General features: G+C 40.7%; 1 protein-coding gene across 4 annotated transcripts in view; it reads left to right on the top strand.

The window, feature by feature from the left end:
- The window catches only part of arhgef18b (rho/rac guanine nucleotide exchange factor (GEF) 18b), a 210,270-nt gene that overhangs the window by 150,881 nt on the left and 40,194 nt on the right, over window positions 1-19,195 (top strand). For all 4 annotated transcript variants that reach the window (XM_063032417.1, XM_063032416.1, XM_063032418.1 and 1 more), the window contains 4 exons: window positions 2,452-2,506; window positions 12,856-13,000; window positions 17,470-17,582; window positions 18,544-18,684. In XM_063032417.1, the coding sequence (XP_062888487.1) occupies window positions 2,452-2,506; window positions 12,856-13,000; window positions 17,470-17,582; window positions 18,544-18,684 (454 nt within the window). The remainder of the gene's footprint in view (window positions 1-2,451; window positions 2,507-12,855; window positions 13,001-17,469; window positions 17,583-18,543; window positions 18,685-19,195) is intronic.

Raw genomic sequence — 19,195 nt, 5'->3', positions numbered from 1 at the left:
GATGAAACTCAACTCAGCATCCAGGTCAAAGCAGCTTACCTTGATTGGCATACATTAAAATCTTTGTTCCCTTCATTGCTGGCACAGTGGCTATTGTATGTGCCGTATACAGAGAATACTCCCATTTACTCACTGTGGCTACTTTTGACAGCTCTTCCTAAATTTCCATCACAGTTTCAGCTTGAAATGGTGGTTTCTGTTCCAGCTTGCATTTAGAGGGGACGATAAATCCAAAATGGACTCTGCTTGCTCTTGGTGTCATCGTGAATGTCACTAAAGTCCAGGCTTCACTGAAAGTTGGAGAGCTCTCAACAGCATTTGACTGACCTCAGTTGCTTTGAATTGAGTTAAATTGAACTGCGGTTTAAAGATCACCGATGATAGTTTGCATTAGTGACTTCGCTACCTCCTAGAACATTTTGCAAGCTCGTTACTGTGCTTAACTGGACTGCCCACTGCCGCTCCCCCATTCTAACTAATATAAATTGGCAGGCAATGGACAAATAGTTACAGTTGGTTTCCACATTGCTCCAGTTCTGTTGCTTTGTTGGGACTGCCAGTATTGATCGCAGCATTGTGTTTCAGTTGCAGTATGAGCCCAGAGTGTGCTACATCTGAGGCAAGCTTTTGGTCATGCCTTGCAGATCAAGTTGAATGATAAATGCCAGTGTTAATGGCATATTTATTTCCAGAAAATTATTGCATCAGCATAATGCTTCTTTATTTCAAATTGGCTGTAAATGCTTGAAAATGTATCTGGACTGTGCCAGAGCTGCGGAAGTGACTCAGAAAGCAATCAGTTTATTTATGTGCACTTAAGTATTTTGATTGCAGTCATTATCTGTTTCCCCCCACCCCCTTTTCAATTTAGTGTTTTTAAATACATGGATAAATATACACACCCAGGGCTAGGCACACAATGCTTTGGATTTAACCTACAATAGATTATCTGCTGAGCAATATGCTGAAAGAGTGAGTGGCTCTTGGTGCAGTAGTGGTTCCCACCCAACTCAGCTGGATCAGTTTTGTTATTCTCATCAACATAGTATTAGTCACTTCCAATTCAGACACTGCTCAAGGTTTAGTGTGGAGTTAAGCTCCCATCTATGCACTTTGTCCTGCATTTCCACTTCCAGCAGTGTGATATCTTCCTGTTCCAGCACCATCCTTGAAGTCTGTCAGTTTGTGCAGATTTCTGGTGAGACTTTTTTTGCTATTGACACTCTGAAGTTAGCAGAAAGTGGTGATTGTAGTCCCCTTCATGCATGAGGGTGGTGGCTATCTAAGGAGCTGTAAAGGACGTAGTTTAGATATTTTCAGGTCAAGTTGAACAAGGATTTTACAGGTAAATGTATCATAATTTGTAGTTGTCAGAAGAGCAGCAAAATTTTAACATCTTTTCTGAGGCTGACCCCTACTGGTGTTTGATTCCCCTTTGGGGTGCTGAGTGTGAAAAAAATCTGTAATCTCCCTATTACTGTACAGACTTCAAGCTTAACATGAACAACCTCAAGTACAGACCTGGAATTATACTGAAGATGTTTATCATAAAATTGGTGCCTTTGCATGTAGATGGTGTTCAGTATATAGACAGCTGTGTATATACTTTAAACTGCAGTTCTTTGGGATAAGATAGCATTTGAGTGCACAGACCAACTGTAAAGCTCTTTTCCTAGATTTACTTCTTTGTAGTTACATGAAGATATAATAGACTTGTGAACCCATCAGAATGATTTGCAATGAAGTATGTTTTTGAAAGAAGGATTTCATCGATTTTCCATTGATAATTTAGCCATTACAGTTTATAACCTAGAAAGAGTCTATTTGATACAGTGCTGATGCCAGCAGTTTGCTTGAGCAATCTAGAAGTAACCTAGCTCTCTTTGTACTTGTTTTATTTTTTTCAGGTTCAAATATTTGCTTTAAATGATGCAGTAATCTCTTCTCTCAACTGTTGCCAGAATCAAAGCATTCCATGCTCCAACCCTTTGCAACTCTTCATTTTGCAAGAATACTTTAAAATTAATGACCTTCATCTCTAAATAAAAATGTAGTCTTTTTCATAATTCACTCTATATTAAAAAATCTTCATCCTTTCATGCTACCTTGTGAGCATCTGATCTATAGGTCCCTTGTAAATATTGAGACACACTGCAAGTAAATGTTGATACTCTTCAGGGCAATTTTAACATACTTCCAGAGATCCCAAGGACATTCTTAGGGATTTCTGGTTAATATTTATTTATGCCTATAAACCCATGTGATAACTTGCAAAACTATTTCCCATTTTCCTGCAAAGAAAAAAACGCATTCTTACAAAGGACGTTTATTAGTCTGCATTATCAGGGTTGATATTTTAGAATAGTTGATAAATATAGTAATTTATTGACACTACAGAATATAGTAGAACCCAATGCGAATATTAACATTTTATCTAATCTTTTTCCACAGCTAAAAGATTCCCAGCAAAAACTTACAGGAAGTCCACAGAGCACAACCCAACACGGTGAGTTCTTCACAAAAGCAGATTAACGGGATGTTAGACACAAATTGTGGAAAATATACTGTAAGTTGGGCAGTATTTTTAAAGAGAGAAAGAGTATTGATATTTCAGGACAGTGGCTTGATGCGAAGGGCTTAAGATAAAAGAGCAGAATTAGACAACTGGGTTCAGCGACTCTGCTCTGCCATTCCATCATGGCTAATTTATTATCCTTCTCTAATAACCAAGAGCCTATCAACCTCTGCTTTAAATCTACTCAATACCGGCCTCCACAGCTGTCGGTGGCAATGAATACCACAGATTCACCACCCTCTGACTAAAGAAATTCCTCCTCGTCTCCGTTCTAAATGGACATCCCTCTGTTCTGAGGCTGTACCCTTGGATCCTAGACACCCATTATAGAAAACATCCTCTCCACATCCACTTTGTCTAGGGCTTTCAATATTTGATAGGTTTCATTGCCACCCTCCCCGCCCCATTCTTTTTAAACTCCAGTGTGTACAGGCCCAGAGGCATCAAACACTTCTCATGTTAGCCCTTTCATTCCTGGAATCATTCTCTCCTCTCCAATGCCAGCACATCTTAGATAAGGGGCCCAAAGCTGCTCGCAATACTCCCAAGTGCAATCTGACTAATATCTTACAAAACCTCAGCATCACATCCTTGCTCTCATATTCTAGTCCTCTCGAAATGAATGCTAACATTGCATTTGCCTTCCTTATGACCGACTCCACTGGCAAGTTAACCTTTAGGGAATCCTGCACCTCTGATTTCTGAATTTTATCCCTGTTCAGAAAATAGTATATGCCTTTTATCCTACCAAGTGCATGACCATACTCTTCCCTCCACTATATTCCATCTGCCAATTGCCACTTCTTTGCCCGTTCTCCCGATCTTTCCAAGTGCTTCTGCAGACACCCTGCTTCCTCAAAACTACCTACCCCTCCACCTATCTTTGTTTCATTTTCAAACTTGACCACAAAGTCATCCAAATCGTTGACATTGACATGAAAGGAAGTGGCCCTGCTACCAACCCCTGCGGAGCACCACTAGTCACCAACAGCCAACCAGAATAGGCCCCCTTTATTCTGGCTCTTTGTCTCCTGCCAATCAATCAGTCTTCTATCCATGCTTAGTATCTGTCCTGTGATACCATAGGCTTTTAACTTGTTAAGCAGCCTCGTGTGCAGCACCTTATTAGAACCTTCTGAAAATCTTTGTCTATTCTGCCTTTTATTTCCTCAAAGAATTTCAACAGATTTGTCAGGCAAGATTTCCCCTGAGGAAACTATGCTGACTTTAACCTCTAACTACCCCGAACCTCATCCTTAATAATGGACTCCAACATCTTCTCAACCACTGACGTCAGGCTAACTGGCCTATAATTTTCTTTCTTCTGCCTCCCTCCCTTCTTCAAGAGTGAAATCATACTTGAAATTTTCCACTCCTCCAAAACCATTCCAGAATCTCATGATTCTTTAAAGATCTTTACTAAAGCCTCCACAATCTCTTCAGCTACCTCCCTGGAGTGTAATCCATCTGGTCCAGTTGATTTATCTACCTTCAGATGTCCATTTGCTTATCTACCCTCAGATCTTTCAGTTTCCCAAGCACCTCATTAATAGCAACTACACTCACTTTTGCCCCCTGACACTCTTGAATTTCTGACATACTGTTATTGTCTTCCACAGTGAAGACTGATGCAAAATACTTAATGAGCTTGTCCCCCATTACTACCTATCCAATCTCATTTTACAACAGTCCAATATCTACTTTCCCCTCTCTTTTGCTCTTTATTAATCTGAAAAATCTTTTGGTATCCTCTTTGATATTTTTGGCTAGCTTACCTTTATATTTCATCTTTTCTCTCCTTATGGTTTTTCTAGTTGCATTCTCTTGAATTTTAAAAGCTTCCCAGTTCTCTAACTTACCTCTAATTCTTGCTGTTGTATGCCATTTTGCTTTTATGCTGTCTTTGACTTCCCTTGTCACCCACAGTTGCTTCATCCTTCCTCTAGAATACTTCATGTTTGGGAACTGTTTTAATTAAGGTTTTTTATCCACCCCCCCCCCCCGCCCCCGTCATTATGGCAGAAATAGTGACATTCTAGATAAAAGTTGTTCCATTAGATGGACACAGCATGGATTCATGAAGAGCAGATCCTTCTTGACAAACTTAGAGTACTTTGAGGATATAATGAGCGTAGTGGGATAAAGGGGAATAGGAATATGTGGATTTTGTATACTTGGATTTCTAGAAGGTGCTACATAAAAGACTTGCCCACAAGATGAGGATGCATGGAGTTGAGGGTAATGGATGGAGGATTAGTTAACCAATAGAATGCAGAAGTTGGGACAAATGGTGTGTCTCTTGTTGGCAGTGATCAGCGGAGTGCCGCAGGGGTTGTTACTGGGCCTGCAACTATTTGTGATACTTTTTAAAGATTTGGAAGATTGCTGATGATGCCAAATTGAATGGAATTGTGCATGCGATACGAAGAATCTGCAGAGAGATATAGCGAAGGTCTGGCAGATAGAGTACAATATTAGTAAATGCAAGCTCATCCACTTTGAAAGGAAAATTAGATTATTTAAGTGGTGAAAGATTGCAGTATGCTGTTGTGCAGAGAAACTTGGGAGTGCTTGTACATGAATTGCAAAAGGTTGGTTTGCAGATGCAACAAGTTATCAAGAAGGCAAATAGAATATTGTCCTTCATTGATAGAGGAATTGAACTTAAGAGCAGGGAGGTTCTGCTGCAACTGTATAGGGTACTAATGAGGCTACACCTGCAGGTCCTTGAGTAGGAATTCTAGAATTTAGACTACAGAATGCCTTCACAGCATCATGGACACTTGAAGGACAGCCTTCAGTTATGTTTTTGCCTCCCTTGAACCTTTGAACTCTGATAGATAGAACTGATCTGGGAGGTACTGCCTGGTTATCCCAGGAAAATGCACTTTTTGGTTTTGTATATATTGTAACCACAGTGTGTCAGTGCTGGAGTTAATGAAAGTTTAAAGTGTGGACGGAGTTCTAATCAAGTGGATTGCCTTGTTCTGCATATTGTCATGTTACTTCAGGATTGGATTTGCACTTATCCAAGTGGAAAGTTTTTTCATCATACTCCTGGTTTCAAGACCCAAGTCTTATTAGCTTTGGGATCGACAAGTGAGTCACTTACCACAGGGTTCCTGTCGTTTAGCCATAATATTTATTTAGCTGATCCAGTTGAGTTTCTGGCCAGTGGTAAGTTTCACGATATTGATGGTAGGAAATTTGACAATAGAAAAGCATTCATTAAGGGTAAATGGTTAGTTTGACTTTTGTTCAAGGTGGTTATTGCTTGGCACTTTTATGGTGCAAGTGGTACTTACTACTTTCTCAAAGTTGCAAGCTGTTTCTGTCTAACTCAATTGATGATTTTGTAAGGCACCAGACTAACCATAGTGGGCAGATAGGATTGTTTAGTGTGTAATCCAAAATATGAATGACTTCTGACTCCCCTTACTGTCCACCACCCAATACACCTTTGTACACATCTAAAGTAGATCTGCATTTTTTTGTCTGACCTGCCCTCCTAAGTGAACCGAGAAAAAGAAGGGCTTGCCTTTATATAGTATTTTTTCTGCCAAAGTTACATTACAGCAAATTAATGTAGGAAATGCTGCAACCAATTTAAGCACAAATTGTCAGAGACTTTAATAATGACTGTATAAGCTTTCCTTTAATGGTTGTGGAAGGGTGAACTTTAGCCAGAGAATTTCTAAGCCAAGGTGGGTGAAATTCATTGTCTTCCATGGCTGGAAACACTTGGAGAGCTGTGGCTTATTTAGTTGTTGCTGCACTTGCACAGTACAAATGAGCTGTTGGCCGAGGGGTAGGGTTTACCCTTGAATCTGCACAGTGACATAATTCACACTTGGAGGAATGGAGAGAAACTTGAAACAAAATCTTAATGTAGAGGGAACTTGATGCTAAGGATATTTCAATTTGTATAGGTTTACCTGCATTTGTGTTTTTCACTTCATGCAGCAAGTTTGCAGAAATAGATTTTAAAAATCTGTAATGTGTACAAAGGGTTCTCTGAATGCAAGGACTCCTTATTTGGACATTATTCTGAGAGTCTGAGTCTGCAACTGTGTACTTTTATCACTAGATGGAGTTTTGGTCCCTGTGCCACAGATTGTCATTCCTGTGCTGATTGTCACTTGGTGTGTGGAAGCACTGGCCACCTCTGCGAGAGAACAGTCTCCCATTTTAAGTATCCCTGTAACTTATAAACTAATTTAGAGGATATTATGAGGTGGACTAATTTGTAAGGAGGTTATCACAATAATATCTGCAGACGCTGGAAATCCAAAGCAACGCACACAAAATGCTGGAGGAACTCAGCAGGCCAGGCAGCATTTAGGGAAAAGAGTAAACAGTTGACGTTTCGGGCCGAGACCCTTCATCAGGACTGGAAGGGAAGAGGAGAAGTCAGAGTACGAAGGCTTCCTCTCCTCCCCCCACTTTCTTACTCCGGCTTCTCTGTCCTTTCCTGGTGAAGGGCCTCGTACTGAAACCTTGGCTGTTTACTCTTTTCTACAGATGTTGCCTGGCCTGCTGAGTTCCCCAAGCATTTTGTGTGTGTTTCTTTGTAAGGGGGGTATTTTTGTTATTGAGGAATGTTTCATATTTTATATTTCCATATTTCCTTAAAAACATATGGGGTCATTCAGTGCAATCCCATCATTCCAATTTCCTTCACATTTCTTTGCAACATATTCTCTCGCTTAACCCATTAACACCCGCCCTCCACTAACTCTCCACCAACTGCCAACATGAGGGGTATTTTATAGTAACCAATTAACATAGAGCGTGTCTTTGAGTTGAGACAAAACTAGAGCACTTTGGTGGGGTAACCCCCAGGAAAATGTACAAACTCCATATGGACAGCAGTAGAAATCAGAATTGAACTTAGGTTGCTGGAACCACTAAACAGTCATACACCTGCAATGCCACTGTGCCACTCATGGGGAATAGTTCATTAGATCCTGAATTGAATACGTTATCTCATCCTACACTTTGCCTGCATGTGGAGTTCTTCCATCTGGCTGAGATTCCTGAGTTCAGCTTGTATTATCCAGGTCACACTGATCTTTAAATCAGTATTTGAATCAGGGCTGCAGCCTAACAGCTGACAAGCAGTGCTTGATTGAAGGAGTAGATTAAGTTTTTATCCAAGACAACCTTGGGTTGTGCTGTCCTGTGTCATAAGTTGACCAAACAATTAAAGTTTTGTTTTTCTCATCAAGGTAATGTTTTGTACTTTACATTTTCAAACTCTTAGTAGTGGCATCCTTAACTTGTGGTTCAGGGGTTAGATGAAGTGTAAAGCTCATTTTGTTAGATCTAAGGGATGTGCCACAAAGACATGAAGTACTCCTCAACTGCAGCAGTGTGGTAATTACCATCTACTACATGGTCCATCCCTGAGCCTCTCAGGTTTGTCTGCAGTGGCAACTTAGTGGGCAGTTGTATGTCATAGAGCAGCTCCTATTGCTTACACTGTGGTGGCCTCCTTTAAGTTGGTGAAATAAAGTACAGGATAGTCACGCAACATACATCAAAGTTGCTGGTGAACGCAGCAGGCCAAGCAGCATCTATAGGAAGAGGCGCAGTCGACGTTTCAGGTCGAGACCCTTCGTCAGGACAGTCAATTGTTTTAGTGAGTACCTGTGTCCTGGTTGCTGTAGTTATCATGAGCTAATGGTCGCATGTAATTTTAATTCTCCTTCCCACTCCCACATCAATCTGTCTTCCTTGACCTTTTCCATTATTACAGTGAGGCGAAATTCAACTTAGAAGAACAGCACTCTTTCCACTTGGATAGCTAACCCAATGATGCGAACATAGAATGTTCCCATTTCCGGTAATCCACGCTCACCTGCCGAGCTAGTTTTCTTTTCCCTTTGTTCGCTTCTCCCATCTACCTTCCCCCACCTGACTTCACCTGCCCATCTGGCCACCCATCAGCAACCTTCTAATCCACCTCCATTCCCACTCCTTTCCTCTTCCTCCACCCACCCCCCACTAATCCTGATGAAGGGCCTTCATCAAAAATGTCAGTTTACACTTTTTGCCTCCACGAATGCTGCTTGACCCGCTGAGTTCTTCCATTTGATTTTTTTTGTTCCATATCCCAGTGCTTAATTTGGAAACAGCTCCAAGGGTTTGTATCAGTGGCACAAAATTATTAGGCATAGCTAACTCTGCATGGCTGTGTTGTATCTCCATTAGTATATTTTGGTTTCTACTTCCTCATCTAAGTGAACTTCCTTTATCTTTGGGCTGTTTCACCATCAGAGATTTTGCAGCAAAGCTTGATCCTTTTGAAAGGTGTTTTTTAAACTAACTTTGCAGCAAGATTGTTCCCCTTTGGTTAAAACCTTTGGGATTTTAATGCTGATCAGAGTCACTGAAATAAACATCACAAGCCTCAGTTCACTTGCTAATTTAAAGCATTGTAAGTCTAGTTTGTTCTCAGCGTTGCACTAGAAAGGTAGTCCTTAATACAGGGTTGTCCAATTCGGCCCGTGGGATGACTTGTGGGGGGGTGAAGTATATTCATGACTATTTATTATGTAACTGTACGGCAGCCTCTCTCCCCCTGTTTCTCCCCCTGTTTCTCCCCCTGTCTCTCCCCCTGTCTCTCCCCCTGTCTCTCCCCCTGTCTCTCCCCCTGTCTCTCCCCCTGTCTCTCCCCCTGTCTCTCCCCCTGTCTCTCCCCCTGTCTCTCCCCCTGTCTCTCCCCCTGTCTCTCCCCCTGTCTCTCCCCCTGTCTCTCCCCCTGTCTCTCCCCCTGTCTCTCCCCCTGTCTCTCCCCCTGTCTCTCCCCCTGTCTCTCCCCCGTCTCTCCCCCGTCTCTCCCCCTGTCTCTCCCCCTGTCTCTCCCCCTGTCTCTCCCCCTCTCTGTCTCTCTCTCTCTCCCCCCGCCCCCCCCACCGCTGTCTGTGCCGCCTGCTGTGCCAGCAGCTTGTTGTGTGCACTTAGAAAACAGTAGGCAGCAGTTAACCACCCGCTGTGCATAAGCACCTACCACCCTGCACAGAAGACCACTAGGGCCCCACTTACGTCGTCAGACACAGTGTAAACACACAGAATACTCAGGTAAGTAACACCTGTAGCAAGGTTGAGACTGTTCGCTGCTGTGGTTCAAAATGCTTTCCAAGAAAAGTTGACATCGAAGGTCGAATATTCAACGATAATTGGAAAGATAGTTTTTTCTTCTGTGAGGTCAACGGCAAACCTGTGTGTCTGATATGCTCGTAACAAGTGGCTCTGGCAAAAGAGTACAATATTAAACGACACTATGAGACGTCACATGGAGAATAATATGACAGGTATACAGGACGACTCAGAACGCAAAAGGTAAATGAGCTTGAAGCAGCTCTGGAAAAACAGCAATCGGTGTTCACCAAAATTTGAGAGACTCATGATGGAGCTGTCAAGGCCAGCTATATTATTGCCAACAAAATAGCTGCTGCGTCGAAGCCATACTCAGAGGGGGAATTCATCAAAGCACGCATGCTGACGGCGGCTGAGCTGATGTGCCCTGAGAAGAGACAGGCTTTTGGTAATATCAGCTTGTCAGGAAATACTGTGGCAGAGTGAATTGGAGACCTTGCAGGAGATTTGAACAGTCAACTAAGAGACAAAGTGAAGTCATTTATTGCCTTCTCTATTGCAATTGATGAGAGCAGTGACGTGACTGATGTAGCTCAACTGGGAATACTTATTCGTGGTGTTGATGCATCTTTGACCGTCACTGAGGAGTTTGTGGAGATGGCGCCCATGACAAACACCACAATGGCAAACGACATTTTCTCCAGCCTTGTCGAGGCCTTGGACAGACTGGGGGTTGACTGGAGTCACGTTGTCAGCGTGGCAACAAGTGACGCACCGTCCATGGTTGGGGAAAAAGGCAGGTGTTGTTGCGAAACTCAGAGAGAAAGTTCAGAGCAGGAATTCTGGAATTTTCATTGTATTATACACCAAGAGGTGTTATGTAGCAGGAGCCTGAAAATGGACAATGTCATGGATGTAGTAATCAAAACGGTTAATTTTATTAGAGCCAAGGGACTCAACCGTCGGCAATTTGACACTCTTTTGTCCAATAGTAATATTGGACACGGCCTACCCTACCACACTGAAGTCCGCTGGTTGAGCAGAGGGGTTGTGCTCAAACGTTTTTTTCAATTACGTGAGGAAATTGGACTATTCATGAACGAGAAAGGGAAGCCAGTGGCAGAGTTGGATGACCCAGACTGGCTTCCTGATCTTGTATTTTTGGTGGATATAACAGAGCACTTAAATGTGCTTAATGTTAACATGCAAGGCCACAACTAACTTGTTACAGAATACTACGACAGCATTCATGCCTTTCAAATTAAATTAGGCCTGTGGGAGATGCAACTATCCCAGAACAACCCAGCTTATTTCCCCTCTTTGCAGACTGTGCGTGTCGCTCATGGGAACAAGGACAACATGGACAGGTACAAGGACAAAATATCATGGCTGAAAAGTGAGTTTCAGAATCATTTCCAAGTCTTCACTCAGCTCGAGAAGGAATTCTCACTATTTTGCTCGCCGTTTGCCATCAAGGCAGCGTCAGATGTGCCGGAGGAATTCCAAATGGAACTAATTGAAATTCAGTGTAACTCGGCTTTGAAATATAAATTTGAGACTGTGGGTCTGGACTCATTCTGTCAATGCCTGGGACAGATGTACCCCAAGATGACAGACTTTGCCGCAAAGATCCTTTGCATGTTTGGGACAACATATCTTTGTGAGCAGGCGTTCTCCATATTGAACATTAACAAATCCAAACAGCGCTCGCAGCTGACACACAAACATCTAAATGACATTATGAAAATCATATCTGCTCAGAAACTGGTCCCTGATGTTGACAGGCTGGTTAAAGCCAAGAGATGTCAGGTGTCTGGAAGCAGCAAGTGAAAAATGAGTGACATTATTCAATGCACTGCGACATGTAAGCAAAATGCATTATGAAATATTGAGTGTCATAATATTGTGATTCACTCATTTTCTGACTTCTATTGTTGTAAATATGATCACTTCAGTAAAAATTAGAAGCTAACTGTTCATTGTCTGAGTTTGATTGCTGGAAGCAGGCTACTAAAAATTAGGTGCAGTTGTGTAGCCTACATTTACAATTTGTTAGGTCTACATTTGTGTCTGCTAATGTTCGATTTCAAATGGTTTATTAATGGAAAGGGTGTGGCTCCCAAAACAATCTTAGCCAAAATAGCATCATTTTTTCTCTCTCTCATCACAACTTTTTGTAGCCTACTACTGTAAGTTAATACCAATCATAAAAATAATGCTTGCTTGGCAATCTTCTTCATAACAAACAAAATTTGTAAAGTGAAACACTTTGTAGTTATAGCAGAGACTGAGACACATGAGAGCAGGTTGAAAAAAATGAAGGCAACGAAAGCTGTGGGAGCACACGTGCGCACAACTGATCCGGCCCGCATGAAGTCGCATTTTGCCCAATCTGGCCCGTGACCTAAAATGAGTTTGACACCCCTGCCTTAATACATCAGCCTTGGTGTGAAGCAGTTCAAATTATTTGGGGGTTTTAAATCAACTATATAAATAGGATTCTTTATCTTATAAAAAATACTTGAGATAATAACTAATTTCTAATGAAGTAAAGGGACAATGGCCTAGTGAATTTTGTAGATATATGTTTGAGAATGAAGTTTTAGCTGCAGGGTGAAGGTGGTCAAAGACTAAGGCACAGGTCAGAGGGTCATGTCTGGTATGAAGGCGTAGAGGCAAGGACGTTGGGTGGAAGAGGTATGGAAATGGTGGCGTGATGGATTATCTGCCTTCATTTGTGGACTATGGAGTAGTAGTCATTGATCTGAAATTTTAACTTTATTTCTCTGTCTAATGGTGCTATCAGACCTGAGCATTTCCATTGTTTTCTGTTTTCAATCAACTAGTATTTGCATTTTCCTGTGTTTTTTCGCCAGAGTTGCATCCTGCTAAACTCAGATTCACCTTGCCTCAAGTATGACCACTTGAGATTGAATTACAAATGAGAAGCTTAATTTTTTGTGTCTGATATAAACTATAGAAGGGCCATATTGATAAGGCAAAATATCAAGGAATACTGTAGAACAAAATAAGGATTGTGCTTTTATATCACCGGGTGGTGGTGCCAGTGTCAAGGATGAAAGTTTAGGGACAGTGTACAACTTGAAAGATTTGGATTTGAGATGGAAGAGGCAGAGTTAGTCTTATTTTACTAACATTTGAACTTTTTGTTGGGACAGTATCTTCGGTGAGGGAACAGCCACGGTGTGCACAAGTGGTCACGGATGGCATGCCTGGCACAGTGCGGAATATCGGCATGACCATTCCACCAAGACGACCTTCCCAACCTTCTTCATCCAGTGCTAGCAGTATCAGCAGTCACGGGTTTGTATGACTTTATACACTTAGAAAATATGTTAATTCATTAGCTCCGGATATTGAGAAATACATCGTGACTGATAAAGATACTTCTAAATCTTTGAACTATAATATCCAGCCAGAGGTGCAATGACAGGTAAAGTGATTGCAAGGCCTGTGAAACTTCTCAAATCCACCTCGCCTGGAATATTGAATTAAATTATGAGAAGGAACCTCATCTGATATAATTGATATTGATGAAAGAGTCATCATCATCATCAGGTGCCATGCCCAGTTTGAGCTTTGACTGCCATGGCCCACACACTCCTGTTTCGAGTCAAGTGGATCAATTCATTGGTATTCATTTCCAGTTCTCTGGCTGCTGTCTCCATCATCATTTGTCTTTGTCTTCCTCTTGCTTTCTTCCCTTCAATCTTTCCCATAATTACCATGCATTCTCACTTCTCTTCCCTAATCACATGTCCAATGAAGTTACATTGCCTTTTCGTGATCTCATACATTATTTCTCTTTCTGTGTTTGCTCTGTTCATGACATCCTCAATAGATATTTGTTTCATCCATGATATTCTTTGCATGCTCCTCAAAAACCATATCTCTGCTGCTACAATTCATTTCCTCATGTTACTAGATATTGCCCAGCATTCTGAGCCATATAACATAACTGGATAAAAGTAACATTTCACAAACACGAGGAATTCTGCAGATGCTGGAAATTCAAGCAACACACATCAAAGTTGCTGGTGAACGCAGCAGGCCAGGCAGCATCTACCTCTTCCAAAAGTAACATTTCAGTGCTCTGAGGCGGGTTGTCATGCCTAGTTTAGTATCAGTCAGTATCGTAAAGGTGTCTTTTGCCTGTTCTTCTTTTGATGTCCATATCACACCTGCCATGTGATGTCACCCAGCTTCCTAAGTAGCAAAAGTTCTGTACTTGTTTTATGTCTTCCTCGTTTATTCTCAGCCTGCAGATAGGATTCTCCTTCTTTTTGGATATCAACATAGATTCTGTCTTTTTGCAGTTGATAGGTAGACTCATTTTTGCACTTTCTTCAACAATTATATCAATTAAGTTTTGTAGTTCTTCGTCCATACTTGCAATTAACACATCTGCATATCTGAAATTTTTGATGTTTTCACCGCCAACTTTGATTCCCAAAATGTCTCATTTTTTGTAATATTGTTTCACTGTACACATTAAATAAATCGGGAGAAAACACACCCTTGTCGAATGCCTCTCTTGATTTTCGTAAACTGACTCACTTCTCCATTTATTCTTACAGCGGCAGTTTGTTGCCAGTACAGATTTCTGATTAGGCGGAGGTCTTTCGAGTCTAGATCTAGAGTTTTCTGTAATATTTTAAATAACTTATTGTGCTTCACTTTATCAAACGCTTTTGTGTAGTCGATAAAACATACAAATTTTTTTGCACTTGAATAACTCGTTTTGATAGTATCCTTAACATCAATATTGCGTTTCTTATACCTTTGTCTTTCACAAAGCCACATTGTTCTTTGCCTATTTCAGTTTGTATCTTACTTTTAGCTCTTGTCATCAAAATTCTTAGAAGTATCTTGGTGATATGACTCATTAAACTTATGATCCTATGTAATTCACATTCTATTGCTCCAGGTTTCTTGGGAAGAAACAAACAAACTAAAAGGATAGTGAGGGATAAAATTGGTCCCTTAGAGAATCAGAGTGGACTGCTATGAGTTCTATAGGTTCTAAGAGTAAACCTAGCAATTATCAGCTTGTGTGTTTGACATCAGTGGTGGGTCAATTAATGGAAAATATTCTTAGAGATGGTATATATAATTATCTGGATAGACAGGGTCTGATTAGGAACAGTCAACAGGGATTTGTGCGTGGAAGGTCATGTTTGACAAATCTTAGTGAATTTTTTGAAGAGGTTGCTAGGAAAGTTGACAAGAGAAAAGCGGTGGATGTTGTCTATATGGACTTCAGTAAGGCCTTTGACAAGGTTCCACACGGAAGGTTGGTTAGGAAGGTTCAATCGTTATGCATGAATATCGAAGTAGTAAAATGGATTCAGCAGTGGCTGGATAGGAGATGCCAGAGAGTGGTGGTGGATAACTGTTTGTCAGATTGGTGGCCGGTGACTAGTAGTGTGCCTCAGAGATCTGTACTGGGTCCAATGTGGTTTGTCATATACATTAATGATTTGGATGATGGGGTGGTAAATTAGATGAGTAAGTATGCAGATGATACTAAGATAAGTGGAGTTGTAGATAGTGAAGTAGGTTTTTAAAGCTTGCAGAGAGATTTAGGCCAGTTAGAAGAGTGGGCTGAAAGATGGCAAATGGAATTTAATGCTGATAAATGTGAGGTGCTACATTTTAGTAGGACTAATCAAAATAGGACATACATGGTAAATGGTAGGGCTTTGAAGAATGCAGTAGAACAGAAGGATCTAGGAATAATGGTGCATAGTTCTCTGAAGGTGGAATCTTGTGGATAGGGTGGTGACGAAAGCTTTTGGTATGCTGGCCTTTATAAATCAGAGCATTGAGTATAGGAGTTGGGATGTAATGTTGAAATTGTACAAGGCATTGGCGAGGCCAAACTTGGAGTATTGTGTACAGTTTTGGTCACTGAATTATAGGAACGATGTCAACAAAATAGAGAGTACAGAGAAGATTTACTAGAATGTTACCTGGGTTTCATCACCTAAGTTACAGAGAAAGGTTGAACAAGTTGGGTATTTATTCTTTGGAACGTAGAAGCTTGAGGGGGGACTTGATAGAGGTATTTAAAGTTATGAGGGGGATAGATAGAGTTGACATGGATAGGCTTTTTCCATTGAGAGTGCGGGAGATTCAAACAAGAGGACATGAGTTGAAAATTAAAGGGCAAAAGTTTAGGGGTAACATGAGGGGGAACTACTTTACTCAGAGTGGTGGCTGTGTGGAACGAGCTTCCAGCAGAAGTGGTTGAGGCAGTTTCGATGTTGTCGTTTAAAGTTAAATTGGACAGCTATATGGACAGGAAAGGAATGGAGGGTTATGGGCTGAGTGCAGGTCAGTAGGACTAGGTGAGAGTAAGAGTTCGGCACGGACTAGAAGGGCCAAGATGGCCTGTTTCCATGCTGTAATTGTTATATGGTTATATAAGAGTGATAAATACTGATTTTTTTCATCTTTTCTGGTATTATTCCGGTCTCATAAATATCATTGATTAAATCAGTAAGTTTTCAATTCATAATCTTCAAGGGCAATAATTTGTTCTATTACTAATTCATCAGGACCTGCTGCCTTTCCTGTCTTCATCTTATTTATTGCATGACGAACTTCAGATTTTAAAATACTTGGACCTTCAATGTTTTTCTTAATTGCTGGTTTTTTGCCTTGGTAGTCTTCAAACAATTCCTGAATATACAAAGTCCATCTGTTCATAATCTCATCTGTGATAATGGTACCGTCCTTTGCTTTCAAACATCCACCTGAAGAACAGGAGCTTTTTACCAGTGATATTCTTGATTCGTTGATGTAACCTTTTTGAATTAGTAATAGGGATTCTTTCTATTTGCTCACATTCCTGGTTTAACCATTCTTCTTTGGCTTTTTGACATAAGCTTTTAACTTTTTTATCTAAGGACTTATATTCTATAGGATTTGCTTTCTTCCGTCTCCTTTCTTCCATTAGATTTTTGATTTCATCTGTCATCCATTTATTCTTTGTGCTTTTTTCTTTTTTAGGAATCACTGACTTTGCTGATTCTACCAAGGCATTATTTAGAGAGTTAAATTTCATTTCTACATCTATCATCTTCAACAGATTCTATTTCTAGACTTTGAAATCTATTCCTTACTTCAATTGTAAATTTTTGTCTTCAGTTTTCTTTAATTAATTGCAAGTAGTCAAGGGATTGTTCAGGTTTTTGCTTCTTTAGTTTTTTAAGTTTTATTTTTACATGACATACTACTGGGTTATGGTCACTATTACAGTCTGCACCTGGATACATTTTGCATTGAGTCACTGAGTTTCTAAATCTTGGGTTTATAGGAATAAAGTCAATTTGATTTCTAGTGTTATCACCTGGACTTTCCAGGTCCACAAGTGTCTTGGATAGTTTTTAAAGTAGGTATTCATAATGACCTGATTATTCATCTTGCACCATTCTACCCATTTCTCACCTCTTTCATTTCTTTCCCCTAGTCCAAATTTTCCTATGGTATTTCCATCAGCACCTTGTCCTGCTTTAGCACTTAGATCTCCCATGGCAATAACAGTGTCTTGATGAAAAAATAGCCAAAAGAATGAGCCAAAATACCGTGGGATACAATACCCAAGTGGCTAACACAAATGTATCTTTTTATAGTTTGGGACACTTCAGATAAATTTTATAAGGTCCTTTGTCCCAACAGAAATAGCCTTCCAGCCTCATTACATTCTAGCATTGTGTTGAATTTATTCTATCTGTTGAACTCTAATATGTGCATGTTTGGTGGTTTAGAGTAACTGCAGGGGAGATGGAACAGGAGGTGGAGAATGGAATCACAAGAGGTAAACCATGCACTGAAGAATCTCTAAGTCTGGTTTCATCATCTGAGTCCCTTGTGGCAGAAGGTAGGACATCATGCTGAGTGATGTATAACAGTAAGTGTATTGCAATAAACATGGTGTAAATCTGCACCCACTATGGGCAGAGCACAGGCTGAAATAAGAACTACAATCCTTCATGATCTGCTCTCCCATTGGTTCAAAGTTCAAAGTAAATTTATTATCAAAGTATGTATATGTCATCATATACAATCCTGAGATTCGTTTTCTTGTGGGCATACTCAGTAAATCTAAGAACCATAATAAAATCGATGAAAGACCGTGCCCACAGGATGAACAAACAACCAATGTGCAAAAGATGACAAACTGTGCAAGACAAGACAACTAAATAAATAAACAAACAAACAAACAAACAAATATTGAGAACATAAAATGAAGTGTCCTTGAAAGTGAGTCCGTAGGTTGTGGGAACAATTCAGTGATGGAGTGAGTGAAGATATCCCCAGTGGTTGAACAGCCTGGTAGTTGAGGGATAATAACTGTTTCTGATGGTAGCAGGGAGAAGAGAGCATGACCTGGGTGGTGGAGGTCCTTGAATGCTGCTTTCCTATGACCGCGCTCCATGTAGATGTACTCAGTGGTTGGGAGGACTTGACCCATTATGGACTGGGCCTTATCCACTACTGTTTGTAGGATTTTCTGTTCAAGGACATTGGTGTTTCCATACCAGGCCATAATGTAACCAGTGTTGATTGATGCCACTGAAGAATCTGTGGAGCACCGTTGAGATTAGTATGTGGTGATTGATATTTAACTGCGGAGGGTGTTGGATGTCCTGTAAATGGATGGGTTCTGGAAACTCCATAAATAGGTAGAATGTAAGATATGGACATCTGGCTGTGAGGTGGGGATTAGATAGTCTCATGCTAGAGTGATAACTCAGAAAGGATCATCTTCATAAAGTAGCACTGAGGGAAAGGGATGAATGTAAACCTTGTCTAATCAACCTTCCTATTTTGTGGTTCAGATACCATTTACGCCTCTCTGAAGGCAGAATTGGAGGTAGATGGCCAAGAGTTTGAAGCTGAATCGTGGAGTCTTGCTGTCGACCAGGCGTATGCAAAGAAACAAAGTAAGGAAGTCATCAAAAGGCAAGATGTGATTTACGGTAAGAGAAGTGAAAGTCTTCATCCTATTAATCTCTCTAGAAATACCAGAGAGTTTGAAATTTTGTTCAGTACCTTTGAAGGAGGCATGTCACATTTCCACAAGTCACAGTGATTTGCTAGTTGAATATTACACCTGGCTTGTGAGTACTTTTTAAAAAAATACTCTCTCTCTTTGTGTTGAGCCACCTGATGCGTTTGTACAAAAATTTTCATGTACATCTTTTTAGGCTCAGCTGCAGTTCGGGGTCTGAGGTTTCACCTGGTCACAAAGGTTGAGTGTGAACTTTTACAAAAGTCATTGCAAAATGCAGTATGTTTCACCAAGATGTCTTTGACCAATTTTCTGTCCTGAGGCTGCTGTCTCTTGCAAACTATGGTTCCATGTTGATTAGACCTTCCTTCAAATACTTGGTTGTCATCCTTTGTGGGTGAATTTGGAAGACATTACTATTAAACTTTTTGACCAATATTATCAGAGTTGACTTTAGCCTCTTCTTGCCCTAATGTCTG

The sequence above is a fragment of the Mobula hypostoma genome, chromosome 24 (assembly GCF_963921235.1).
Source record: "Mobula hypostoma chromosome 24, sMobHyp1.1, whole genome shotgun sequence".
Taxonomy (NCBI): Eukaryota; Metazoa; Chordata; class Chondrichthyes; order Myliobatiformes; family Myliobatidae; genus Mobula; species Mobula hypostoma.
Note: the sequence above shows the minus strand (reverse complement) of the source record. Positions and strands in the feature narration are given on the sequence as shown.